General features: G+C 39.8%; 1 protein-coding gene across 1 annotated transcript in view; it reads left to right on the top strand.

The window, feature by feature from the left end:
• Positions 1-14,107, top strand: part of ATP8B4 (ATPase, class I, type 8B, member 4) — a 229,142-nt gene that overhangs the window by 199,335 nt on the left and 15,700 nt on the right. The window contains exons 18-21 of the mRNA XM_006895328.1: positions 1,856-2,039; positions 3,276-3,499; positions 8,629-8,712; positions 12,122-12,367. Coding sequence (XP_006895390.1) covers positions 1,856-2,039; positions 3,276-3,499; positions 8,629-8,712; positions 12,122-12,367 — 738 coding nt within the window. The remainder of the gene's footprint in view (positions 1-1,855; positions 2,040-3,275; positions 3,500-8,628; positions 8,713-12,121; positions 12,368-14,107) is intronic.

Below are 14,107 nucleotides of genomic sequence, written 5' to 3'. Positions count from 1 at the left end.
CTCCCTCCCTCCCTCCCTCCTTCCTTACCTTTTTTCTCTCTCTCTCACCTTCCACCCCCCTCTCTATACCATTCATATTTTTAAGGTCATAGTGCTAGGATCTAGGGTATGAATGAGAATAGGATCAGAATTAAGAATATGACTATCTATTAGGGGAGATAATCACACAGTGGCATGCCATATGCTATCATTGAAGAATGAACACAATGCTTTGAGCATAGATGCAGGCATATTTAATTCCTCTTGGAAAAGTTAGGGAAGACTTTTTGGAAGAAATGGTATTTTCTGAAAGAGGTAGTACCAAGATTAAAGGCTCAGAAGTAAGAAGTAAACTGTCAAATTATAAGAAACACGTAACGACATGGCAGAAATAGCAAGTATTCTAAAGATGATCTTGAAAGATAAAGCTCAAAAGGAAGGTAGGCAGTAGATGTAAAGGGCTGTGAATTTCTTTCTAAGTAATTTATAGATAAAAGATTTTCACTTATTCAAATATTCCTTCATAGATACCCATCACTCAATGTTTAGATAATAGATTCTTATTATTCCTAATAAGCTTATTAAATAGTGTACATTTTTATAAGAGAAATCATACAATTAAAAGGAAAGGATTATGTTCTCTTTTATAGTAATTTCTTGGCAACTCTAAAGTTTTGTACATGTTTGCAAGTGATGAAGCTTTTCAGAGAACCTTATCAAAATAACCTTTACATAGGCTTTTCTTTCTTAGTTTCAATTACTAACTTCTTCGAGAAACAATCTCCACATCATATGCTTTTAATTTTGCTCAAGCATTAACAATTAGAGAAACAGAGCAATAATACAAAGGAAAGAAAAATTCCATCCTGTAACACAACAATAACAATCACCCTTATTTTGTAGTTCATTCTAAGCTTGATGAGATGGGGACAGTGTCTCTTATTTTTAATTTTTATCTGTTTCTATAGATTCCCCAGGGAACTCTAGTTGTCTAGTGGGTGGAGAGTTTCACTATCACCCCAGAGGTGGGTGGTTTGAATCCACCAGCTGCTCTGTGGGAGAAAAATGAGCAATCACCTCCTATGTACTTTAAGAACCAACTCACCATTAACCCTTTGGTGAGTTTTCAGAGGTAGGTCTGTCCTGGAGAGAGTAGAACCAAGTTTCTCCTTGGAGGCAAGGATTTTGAAGCCCTGTCTCACAAACTTTGGGCACGTGGCCAGAGGGACCAGTCCTTGGAGAAGGAAGACCCCGGAACAGATGGATTGAGACAGTAACTAGGATAATGGGGGTAGGTGTGTCAGTGTCAGTAAGACTGGTTCAGGTTAGGGCAGGCTTCGGAGCTATTGTACATAGGGTCGCTATGGGTCCCAGGTAATTCCATGGCACACAAAAACAGCAACAAATTACACTGGATGAGATTGCCCATCTTTCTCCCTTAGAGTAGCACAACTCCTTATCATTAAGCCACCAGAGCTCCCAATGATGTAAAGCCATGTGATTTACAGCTTCTGAAAACCTGCTGGAGGGTCAGCTATGAATTCTGACTCAACAAACAATGAGCTAGTGTGTAAGAGTGTGAGAATTTCTTTAGCACTTAAGATGTCAAGGGTGCACAAAAGATTCTGTCTTCTACCTTTTGAAATTTTTTTGCCATTTAATAGTTCAGTACCCATTTATTTAGTTTTTATTGCTTGGGTTGCTAAAATCTGAATTGAAGCAAATGAAACTACATGAAAAGAATTCATTGAGAAACAAGAATTTTCAGACTCTCGGGTTATATCTCTAACTCATTGTTTTCTGATCATTTCTGAAATTTTTTATATTCCTTATTTTAAATAATTTTGATGACTTACAATTTTTTTTTGTAACATAGGCTCATGCTCTAGAAAGTGATGTCAAGAATGACCTCCTAGAACTTGCTTGCTTGTGTAAGACAGTAGTATGCTGCCGTGTCACTCCGCTCCAGAAAGCACAAGTAGTAGAGCTGGTGAAGAAGCACAAAAATGCTGTCACATTGGCAGTTGGTGATGGAGCCAATGACGTCAGCATGATCAAAAGTAAGAGGGCATGCCAATGGATATGCTGAATTTATTGTGTCTTCAAGTTCAGCACTTGGGAACATGTCATAAAGATTGCATTAGAACAGACTTTTGTCAGTGGTTCTAAAATGAACGATTCTTTCTAGGTCTAACACACTGATCATTATTAAAATACTTCTCACTATCATAATATACATTTACCAAAATACTTCTTTACCTTTCTTTAGTTAAACCTTCTTTATGTTTTCAGATTAGCATAGGGCATTGGTGACTGTATACCATATGGCACACAAAAGATGCTGTCTTCTATCTTTGATTGTTGGGGAGGTACTGAGTCCCCATGAGGAAGAGGAAGCCATGGCTCTGGAGTCCCAAGACATGGGCAAATTTTGTCTCAGCTCTGCCATTTACAAGTGTTAGAACTTGTGTAAATTTGCTGAACTTTTCTGAGTTCTATTTCCTCTTTTGTAAAAGTAAGATAAATACCTATCGTATTTCATGAGATAATGTACATTTGCTCAGCTCCATGGTCAACACTCTTGGCACCAGCAGCCAGGAAATAAAAAAAACATATTGCGATGGGACAGTCTGCTGTTAGGGACCTCTCTAAAGTACCCAAGAGCAACGGTGTCTCTCTGGAGACTAAGGTGCGCCTGATACAAGCCATGGTCTTTGCAATCACTTGTTATGCATTAGAGAGTTGGACAATGACTAAGGAGGATAGAAGGAGAATTGACACCTTTGAGCTGTGGTGCTGGAGAAGAGTATTGAATGGACTGCCAAGAAAACAAACAGATCCATCCTGGAGAGGGTTAAACCAGGCTACTCCTTGGAGGCAAGGATTCTGGGGCTCCGTCTGACATACTTTGGACATGCTGTAAGGAGAAACACGTCTTTGGAGAGGGACATCACTCTTGGTAGGGAAGAGGGACAGTGCAGGAGGGGAAGACCCTCTTTGAGGTGGATTGATTTAGTGACTGGGGTAATCGGGATGGGTGTGTCAGAGGCAATGCTATTGGTACAGGATAGAGCAGGGTTTAGGGCTGTTGTACATAGGGTCGTTATGAGTTGCAAACGACTCGACGGCACATAACAACAACAACAACAACAATGTATGTTAAAAAAAACCCACAATAAAGAAACCAATAAAACTATATCTGTTTACAGATGTGTGATTTCTATATCTAAATAAGCCTAAAGAAGGCTATTGTGCATTTGTTTCAGGAATGATAGTGTGTTTCCTTTCTTTTTTAGGTGCTCACATTGGCATTGGCATCAGCGGGCAAGAAGGACTGCAGGCAGTCTTGGCTAGTGACTATTCATTTGCACAGTTTCGATACCTGCAAAGGCTTCTCCTGGTTCATGGAAGGTGGTCCTATTTCAGAATGTGCAAATTCTTATGCTATTTCTTCTATAAGAATTTTGCATTCACACTTGTGCATTTCTGGTTTGGTTTCTTCTGTGGTTTTTCAGCTCAGGTTGGTAAAAGCTCTTCTTTCTTTAACAAGATTCCCTGAATTCCAAATGGCCCTTTCATGACTCCTCACTAATAAATAGAGCATTTTTATATGCATAACACAATTGACAATATACAATTAAGTTAATACAATTGACAATATACAATGAAATAACTAATAGTTGACTTGAGCGTTGAACTCAGGAAGAACAGATATTTAATAGGAATTTTAAAATAGTTTCTCTCTTTATGTACAACGAATATTCCTTTTTATGAATTTTTATTTAGTTTTTACTTCAACGTGCATGTTTTGGAATCTTAATGGAGAATTTTAATTCAGAATGTATATTTGAGGAAAACATAAACAGGAAACATTCTTCCATGAAGAAAGTGGTCACTCTTACAATACACTGAATATATAGTGGCTGAGAGTTAATGTGTTTTAAATAAGGCAGAAGTAATTGATACCTTGGCATCAAGGTTGTATTAACAGAAATTCATCAGGGGAAAAAAATGACAGCAAGTATTGGCAACAAGAAGTGAAAATTATCAAATTCATGGGTTTGAGTTCTATTTTTATATCTACATGTATTAATTTTAAAAGATAGTTATTTAAACTGTATCTTAGATATCAAGCAAGTTACATCATGGGTAGCAACTGTGAATTGTAAGCTATATAGCACTGAAATATATTTATGAATAGAAAATAATTTTGCCACAACTTTAAGTAAGTATAGGTGTACCATTAATATTTCCAAGTGACAAAAGTAAAAGAGTTTACTTGGTATGAGGTGATAAACATAATTTTAATGAGCATTCTTCCGCTGTCTTTATTCCTTTTGCTTTTAATTAATGACACTGGCTTTTAATAGCATTGTTGTTGCATACAATTGAGGTGGAACAACTCACAGCTGACCCTCCAGCAGCTTTTCAAGTGTATGTAACCACAGAGGAGGAGACTGCCCATATTTCTCCTGTAAAACAGCTGGTGAATTTAAACTTCATGGCTTTGAATTGATGGTGCAACTTCTTACCAATAAAGCAATTAGAGCTCAGCAAAATATTAAGTTTTTAAAATAATTTTTTTTCCTGGGAAAACTGAGTGGAAATGAAATCTTGGTATTTTCTGTCATCTCAAATGTGCCAGCGAAGATTAATAAATTCTTACAATAATAAGGGACCCATGATAGATTAGAGTCTTACCAGTCAGGCTGCTGCTAACCTGAGTTACATCATTGAGTCAAATATGACTCATGTCAACATTATAAACACAGAGTTGAATCTTGTGCTATCCTGTGCCATTCTCATCATCTCTGATACACTTGAGCCCAAGTCAATCTACCTGTTTGGGGGTTTTCCACTCTTTCACTGATCTTCCAACTTTCCAAGCATGATTTCCCTTTCCAAGGACTAGCCTTTCCTAACAAAATGTCAAAAGTATGAGAGACAAAGCTTCACCATCTTTGCTTTCAAAGATCACTCTGGTTGCACCTTTTCCAAGACATATCTGTTTGTTCTTTTGGCAGTCCATGGAATAGTAAGTACCTTTCTCTAACACCACAGTTCAAGGGCATCAATTCTACTTCTGTCATCCGTATTCATTGTTCAGTTTACAGAAGCATAGCAAGTGATTGAAAATACCATGGCCTGAGTCAGGAGTACCTTAGTCTTCAAACTGACACAATTGCTCCTATAAGCATTTTGGAAGGGTCCCTGGCAGTGAACTTGCCCAGAGCAATATATCAGAATAAGGCCAGGTGCTGACTGTGGAATAGACTATTCATCTGAAGTTAAAATTGAGGCTGAAGAAGATGAAAAGAAATCCACAGGAACCAAAATGTGACCTTGAGTCTATTTTACCTGAATTAAAAAAATCATCTTAAGAATGAGTTTGAGGCATTGATCATCAATGATTGAAGACCAGAGGAGCTGTGAGATGATCAAAGATACCATACATGAAAACAGCAAAAGGCCATTACAAAAACTTGAAGAGAAAGAAAACACCAAAATCGATGTCAGAAGAAACTATGAAAATTGCATTAAATCATTGAGAGGCCAAAACAAAGGGAAGAGATGCCAAAGTAAAAGAGTTGAATATAAGATTTCAAAGGGCAGTTTGGGAAGATAAAGCAAAGTATTATAACAATATTTGCAAAGAGCTGTAGTCAGAGAATAAAAAAGGAAGAAAACACTCAACATTTCTCAAACTGAAAGGACTAAAGAACAAATTCAAGTCTTGAGTTGCAATACTTAGGAATGCCATGTGAAAAATTTTGAATGATCCAAGAAGCATCAAAAGAAGGTGAAAATAATACACAGAATAACTGTACTAAAATAATTGGTTGACACAGAAAAATTTCAGTAAGTACAGTATGAAAAAGAGCCGATTGTAACAAAGAAAAAGGTTCAAACTGCATTGAAGACACTGGCAAAATATAAGGCTCCAGTTATAGATGGGATACTGAGGGACATGTTTCAACTAACAGATGTAACCCTGGACATGCTCACTAGTTCATGCCAGGAAATTTGGAAAACAGCTTCCAACTGGAAGACATCCATTTTTGTTCTTCTGCCCAAGAAGGGAGATTCAACATAATGTGGAAATTATCAAACAATTTCATTAATATCACATGCAAGCAAAATATTTCTGAAGATTATACAAAAATGACTGGAAAGTACATTGACAGGAAACTTCCAGAAGTTCAAGGTGGTTTTAGAAGGGACACCAGGGATACCATTGCAGATGTCAGGTGGATTCTGGATGAAAGCAAAGAATACCAGAAGAATGTCTGCTTTTTGTTGACCATGTAAAGACATTTGACTGTGGACTACAACAAACTATGGCTAACATTGAGAAGAATGGGAATCCCAGAACATTTAATTGTCTTCCTGCAAAATCTATGCCTGGATCAAGCTGTCTGAACGGAGCTAAGGAACATTGCATGATTTAAAATCAGGAAGAGTGTGCATCAGAAATGCATCCTTTTATCCTTACCTATTTAGTCTGTCAATTGACATAGTTCAGCTAACAGATGCTGCCCTGGATGCGCTCACCAAGTTGTGCCAAGAAATCTGGAGAACAACCACTTGGCCAACTGACTGGAAGAGATCTATATTGGTTCCCATTCCAAAGAAAGGTGACCCAACAGAGTGTGGAAACTATAGAACAATCTCACTGATTTCACAAGCAAGCAAGATTTTACTGAAGATTATCCCAAAACGACTGGAACAGCACATCAGCAGAGAACTACCAGAAGTCCAGGCTGGGTTTAGAAGGGGTCGTGGTACTAGGGATATTGTAGCTGATGTTAGCTGAATCTTGGCTGAAAGCAGAGAATACCAGAGGAATGTCTATCTGTGTTTCATTGACTATGCAAAGGCATTTGACTGTGTGGATCATAACAAACTGTGGCTGACTCTGAGAAGAATGGGAATCCCAGAACACTTGATTGTTCTAATGCGAAACTTATACTTGGACCAGGAGGCAGTCGTCAGAACAGATCAAGGGAACACTGCATGGTTCAAAATTGGGAAGAGCGTACACCAGGGATGCATCCTATCTCCATACCTTTTCAACCTATATGCAGAACAGATTATCCGGAAGGCTGGGCTCTATGAGGAGAAATGTGGGGTCAAGATTGGTGGACGATTTATCAACAATCTGCGTTATGCGGATGACACAACCCTGCTTGCTGAAACTGAAGAGGACCTGAAGCGCCTGCTGCAGAGTGTCAAGGACTGCAGCCTACAGTATGGATTGAGGCTTAATGTCAAGAAGACAAAGATTCTCACCACTGGGCCAGCTGGCAGCATCAGGATGGATGGTGAAGAGATTGAGATTGTACACAGCTTTAGTTTGCTTAGCTCCACAGTCAACACTCTTGGCACCAGTAGCCAGGAAGTTAAAAGGCCCATTGCCATGGGAAAGTCTGCTGTTAGGGACCTCTCCAAAGTACTGAAGAGCAATGGTGTCTCTCTGGAGACCAAGGTGCATCTCATACAGGCCATGGTCTTCACAATCACTTGTTATGCATCAGAGAGTTGGACAATGACCAAGGAGTATAGAAGGAGAATTGATGCCTTTGAGCTGTGGTGCTGGAGAAGAGTATTGAGGGTACCATGGACTGCTAGGAAAACAAACAGATTTGTCTTGAAAAGGGTTAAACCGGGTGGGTCCTTGGAGGCAAGGATTCTGAGGCTCCACCTAACATACTTTGGACATGTTGTGAGGAAAGACCGGTCCTTGGAGAAGGACATCATGCTTGGGAGGGTGGAGGGACAGCGGAGGAGGGGAAGGCTCTCTATGAGGTGGATTGATTCAGTGACTGGGATAATTGGGATGGGAGTGTCAGAGACAGTGCGATTGGCACAGGACAGAGCAGAGTTTAGGGCTGTTGTACATAGGGTCGCTATGAGTCGCAAGCGACTCGACGGCACACAACAACAACAACAATATTTAGTCTGTATGCTGAGCAAACAGTTCATGAAACCAGACTCTATGAAACCAGACTCTATGAAGAAGAATGTGGCATAAAAATTAGAGGAAGCCTCATCAACAACCTGCATTATGCAGATGACACAACCTTGCTTACTGAAAATGATGAGGACCTGAAACGCTTTCTACAGAGCATCGAAGACTACAATCTTTAATACGGATTACATCTCAACATCAAGAAAACAAATTTCCTTACCACTGGGACAATAGGCAACATTATAATAGATGGAGAAAGCATTGAAACTGTCAATGTCTTTGTCTTAATTGTATCCAAAACCAACACTCTTGGTAGCAGCAGTCAGGACTTACTAAAAGCCACTGAAAATGCATAATGAAACAACTCATCACAAAAGACCAGGGTCTAATATGTGTCTGGTGTTTTTTTGGTTGTTCTATATATAGTATTTCATTCCCACCACAAAGTTTGTCAGGAGGGAAGGTTTAAGTACCACTCTAGAGATGAAAAATTTACAGAGGTCTAGTCATCACATAAAGGCAGCCAAGTTTGTAGGAGATATTGCCCAGGAGTAACTTCTGTCTGACTCTAAGACTAAATTTCAACTCACCACAGAAGAATGGCTAATTGAACCCAAACATTTGAATGTCTCATTACTATGGATGCTGCTTCTCACTGACGTGTTGTTCTGCTGTTTCAGACTGTTTATGACCAGTGGTTCATCACCCTTTTCAACATTGTCTACACATCACTGCCTGTTTTAGCCATGGGGCTTTTTGACCAGGTATGCACTCTTCTCTGTCCTTAAAACATATTTTCTTCTGTTGAAGCCTTTGGTTGTTTCTAACTTTTATGTAGATGATTCATGGCAAAAGTCCAAGAAATACAACTGTTTCAATGGGTTTTTGTGTATCCCAAGTTCCTTCAGATTTGATCCCCAAGAAGGGTCATTTGATCCTTTGACTACCTCATAACTCTAAAGGTTCTGAAAATACCTGCAGTTACTAGAGTCTTCAACTTGATTTAGTCTGTTCTTTTCCAGACTCATATAGGACTACAGCATTTCACCTCTTTACCACCACCATATATCAGCTATTAGTGGAGTCCTTGGTTAGTGCTAGGGGGTTCAAGTTCACCAGGGGTACTTTGGAAGTAAAAAAATATGACCATCTAATTCTGAAAAGTCAGCCAATGAAAACTCTTTGCAACACAGTTCTGCCCTGTGACATACACAGGGTCACCATAAATCACAATCTACTTGAGGGTGACTGGGTAGGTGATCACTTAGTCATGCACCACAGAACGAGGATCAAGTGGCTCACATCCTGGAGGATGCTGCATTAGTGTCGGAGAATTGATAGAGACTAGACATTTAGAGGTAGAATATCACAGACCGAGGTTGAAACACAGAGGGCAGGCATCTGTGGTGGGGCTTCCTTGGCCAGCACAGCCCCAGAACAGAAACCACAGGCAGGCATCGCAGCCTGCCAAAGAGCGAGGAAGACACAAAACCCCCTGCCAGCCACGAAGAGAAGGGCACACAATCTTCTATTGTCTAGCATCAATGTGCTCCTAAGGGGAGAAGGGAGGGAGGGACACAATCAAAAAGCAGTGCATCCTTGGCACACTCAGGGCCTTGGAAGGTACTTCCTGGAAGGGGAGCATGGTCTGGCTGCCTATGGGGAAGTGAAAGGCTAGCCAGGGGAGTTTCCATGGCACAATTAGAGTGTATTATTTAAGAAAATTTTTTCAAGTATTTTTAAGGATACCAGACTTTCTCCAGGCTGTTCATAGACCCGTTTGCTGGGCCCCATTTTCTGGCCTGAAGCCTTATTGCAAAATATAAATCTTCACATTATGAGCTCATTCTGTTCTGCTGGCTTCCTAGTCAGTTGGAAGTCTTAGTTCTCATATGTTTAAAAAAAAAAAAGACAGTTTGCAAACAGCGTACTTTGAAGAATTCTACTAAAAGTGTTGAACTCCTGAAGACCCTACATGAGAAGGGTTAAGATGTTCATTTCCAAGTGCCCATGTTTACAAGTGTTTCTTTTCTTGGTGCTTTGTCGCTGCCCAGAATGTGGAAGAAAATAATAAAAAGAAAGCAGATTCTGGGAAAAGATGGTTATTGTGCAATTTAAAAAAAAATATAATAAGGTCCCTATTGCCATCAAGTTGAGTGTCTCCCCCTGTTCTTTCCCCCACTGTCAACTTTGACCCTTAAATGGATCACAGAATCATGGAATGCTGAACTGGAAGTGGTCACCTATGCATTTAAACATTTAATAATGAGGAAATGAAGACTCACAGGTTCTAGTGACGTGCTCTAAAGCAAGATAATTCATAACTGACAGAACTAGGTTCAGTGGCCAGGCCGCTTTAGGTGGAAGTTGTTATGTTTTTACTAAAGACCCCTGGTGGCACAACAATTAATCACTCAGCTGCTAACCAAATGGTTGGTAGTTCAAAACTACCTAGCTGGGGCACCAAAGAAAAACCCAATAGTCGAATCTGTCACCTGGAGTCACATGTCATTATCAGAATTGACTCAATAGTACCCAACAACAACATTTTCACTACTGTTATTACTATTTATACATACATGTTTTGTTTAAGACTTATTTTTTGGTTCAGCCAAGTACTCCTTAGAAAGGATGGTGGAATTTTGTCTCATATAGATTTGAGCATGTTGTCAGGATGCCTTAGTTCTTGGAAAAAGATATCCTGCTAGGAATGGTAGAGGGTCAGCAAAAGAGAGAAAGACCCTTCATGAGATGCATTAACCCAGTGGCTACAACAGTGGGCTGAGCATGAATGATACTGTGATGATGGCAGAGGCTAGAGCAAGGTGCTGATCTTTTGTTCATAGGGTTGCTATGAGACATAACACCTAACAGCAACAAGAGCAGCACTCAACTGGGTACTACCTACATTCATTTGATCATGGAAGTGATCCAGTGAGAAAGCCATTATTGTTTGCTTTTTATAGATGAGGAAACTGAGGCCCAGGTTAATGAACAGGCTTAGGTCTACGTGCTTGCTAAGCTACAGAGCCAAAGTGTGAACTCAGAAAAGTAGAGTTTCAAAGCTTATGCATCTAACCCCACAAATCAGTATGCCGGAGGAGGTACTATCCCAGCAGTATCTCCAAGCAGGATTTCCTAGAGAGACTTGGCCCGTGTTCCTCCTGGGATCCAGTTCAGTGAACCTAACACCCACAAGGGAGAAGCAGGATATGATTCCCCCCGCTGAGCCCACAGTCTGTAGTTCTTCTCCCCTTTTTGGCTGCATCTCCTCTTCCTGTCACCCTCCCGTGTGCTCAAGGGTCACCTCTTGGTATCTGTGTTGGTTCTTGGCAGTTGGGTTTTGGGGTTTACAGTGTGGTTGGTTGGAAAGGTGGGATTTCTAGCTCCACCTATTGAATCAGCATTTGTTCCTGAGATGATTTGTGGGCACATTGTGTTTGCAATGATGCTTTAGTTTTTCCCAAAAACTATTTGTTGCCAAGAGTGATAGCTTCTCATTCTGCCCAGATTGCTTGTCCTGAACACTTGGTAACAGACACTGTAAGCCTCACTGGATAGAACACTTAAACCTTCAATCTTTTTCAGTCCCCATTTCACCTGGAATTCCATCTGGAATTTGAACCTTCTTCTGTCTTCCTTTCCTGCTCTCCTCCTTTCCCCAAAATGACAGCTTAGAATTGACAATCCCCACCCCACCCTTCCACCCTCTCAGCTTTCTGTTGCCGCTGCCTGGTCGCTACCACTTGCTGCTTTGACAATTTACAGGTAGTTGACTACACAAAATGGCCTGGGATTCTGAAAGCCTGCGTATACTTCTCAAGGGTGGCAGGTTGTAGAAGGGTATGAAAAGGAGCTTTTGATTTGAAGTCAAGTATCTGATTTAAAGCTGACCTAAGTACTTGGATAGCTTCTATGACTTAATTGTTGTATGATCTTTTATAAGTCTTTATCTGAGTCTCAAGTTCCTTATCTGTAAAATAGGATCATTTTATTATTTTCATGGTTATTGTGGGAATTACAACAAGATAATACCTTGCTCTGGTTTACTGAGTAGTATATGTGAGGGGATGCTTAACAAAATGTCTTTGCTGTTTCTGGAGACATGGACTATGAGGCATCTCTGTTTTCTTCTTCGACTTTTCTCTGCTAAAGCAACATTCTGTTTAACAGGACGTGAGTGACCAGAGCAGCATGGACTGTCCGCAGCTTTATGAACCTGGACAGCTAAATCTACTTTTCAACAAGCGTAAATTTTTCATCTGTGTGGCACATGGAATCTACACCTCCTTAGCCCTTTTCTTCATCCCCTATGGGGCTCTTTACAACTCAGCTGGAGAAGACGGACAGCACATTGCTGACTACCAGTCCTTCGCAGTGACCATGGCCACATCTTTGGTCATTGTGGTCAGTGTACAGGTAACCCTGTTGGTGAAACATCTTAACATGGCAGATGTACAGCTTTTGAAATCCCATTCCATTGTTGGCTGGCTTTGTCTATTTGTTAGGAAAACAAATAATGCAGAAGAGATGCTGTTGTTTTCTTCTTCACTATATATTTTGAGATGAAAACAAGCAGCTTAACATAAATTACCAGGCCAAGGGGATTAGCATTAGATTTCTAATTTCTTACTGTTTAGTAGGAACCTAGAAATAGTTCACTTCTTTAGTCTGAGCATAACCTAAAGATAACTGAGTACAGTAGTTCCCAATACAATAGTGCTCTAAGAAGAAAAACTTTCCAATAAAAAAAGGAAAGAGGTAGATCCTTAAAATTTCCAGGAGAAAAAAAAATTTCCAGGAGACTTAACACATTCCAAATTTTACAGTGAGATAAAAATATATTTGGTAATACAGTTCTGTGGAATTACTCAAGAAGCTTGACATTGTATTTGTGGCATTTTAAAAAATCTCATATTCAGAGTTGTTTTCCTGGTTGGGCTGTTCTTTATTTTCCATTGACTTTCTTTCATTAGGCTCCTTAAACTATAACTTTATTTCTTTTAAATGGAAATTGTAGGCAACACCACTCAACTATTGAGTTAGAGTTCACACAAGCTGTATGATCGATTTGTTGAGATCTGTAACTGAGGATAAGAACTGCAAGCAATGTGACTACTGCATTGCTTTGCTACTTTTGGATTAATGAACAATCCTTTATAATCCCAGGGAGCTCTGATAGCCCAGTGGGTAAGGAGTTGTGCGGCTAACTCAGAGACAGGCATTTCAAATCCACCAGCTGCTCTAAAGGAGAAAGGGAAAAATCTCTTCTCTTGAGATTTACAGCCACTATAAATGCTTAAGACAGTACACAACAACAACAATATAAATTGCTTAAGCATCAGCTGTAAGTCAGTTCCAATATGATGATAATGAGTTTAAGATGCATTTTCCTTACTATCCCAGCCCAGAGAATCAGATGACCTCCTTCTTGTCATTAGGGTACATTTCCAAAATTTTTGTTCCAGGTTGAGAAGTCAGTGGATAGGAAGAGATAATGACTTATCTACCTTCAGGTAAGGCCCCTCACTTGATGCACTAAAAGGCCAATGTCTGAAGGAAAAAAAACCCCCACAAAATAGAAAACATTCACCGAACTATCCTTAGTACTGCTGTTATTATTACTGAGTACCATGGGAGGAGATTGCCCACCCTTCTCCTGCAGAGCAGCTGGTGTATTCTTAAAGGCATGTCTTTGGGATTGCAGCCTAGCTTCTTACTATTAGGCCACCAGAGCTCCCTTTGTATTGCATACTATATACGAAAAGTTGAAACAAACCCATTCCTGCCAAGTTGATTGACTTACGGTTGTCTGTTGTGTTTCTGAGGTGGTAAATCTTAATGAGAGCAGACTGACATATCTTTCTTCTGCAGAGTGGCTGGTCAGTTCAAACTGCCACTAACCTTTCAGGTAGTAGTTCAACTCATAAGAGACCACATCACTAAGGGTCTTCATATGTACTAATAAGAAAATATGGTACCTGGAAGATATGCTTTATGATAGGCACTAACAGTATTCACTATTAACATAGTGATCATGGCTTTACTTAATTTTTTAAGTAATATAAATATTGACATATTAGGCATTGGAGAGATGAGATGGACTGGCATGGGGCATTTTGAGTCAGATGACCATATATTACTCTGGAGATGAAAAGA

Source organism: Elephantulus edwardii, unplaced genomic scaffold (genome assembly GCF_000299155.1).
Source record: "Elephantulus edwardii isolate Elephantulus edwardi_28Jun2011 unplaced genomic scaffold, EleEdw1.0 scaffold00164, whole genome shotgun sequence".
Taxonomy (NCBI): domain Eukaryota; kingdom Metazoa; phylum Chordata; class Mammalia; order Macroscelidea; family Macroscelididae; genus Elephantulus; species Elephantulus edwardii.
This window is presented reverse-complemented; position numbering and strand designations above follow the sequence as displayed.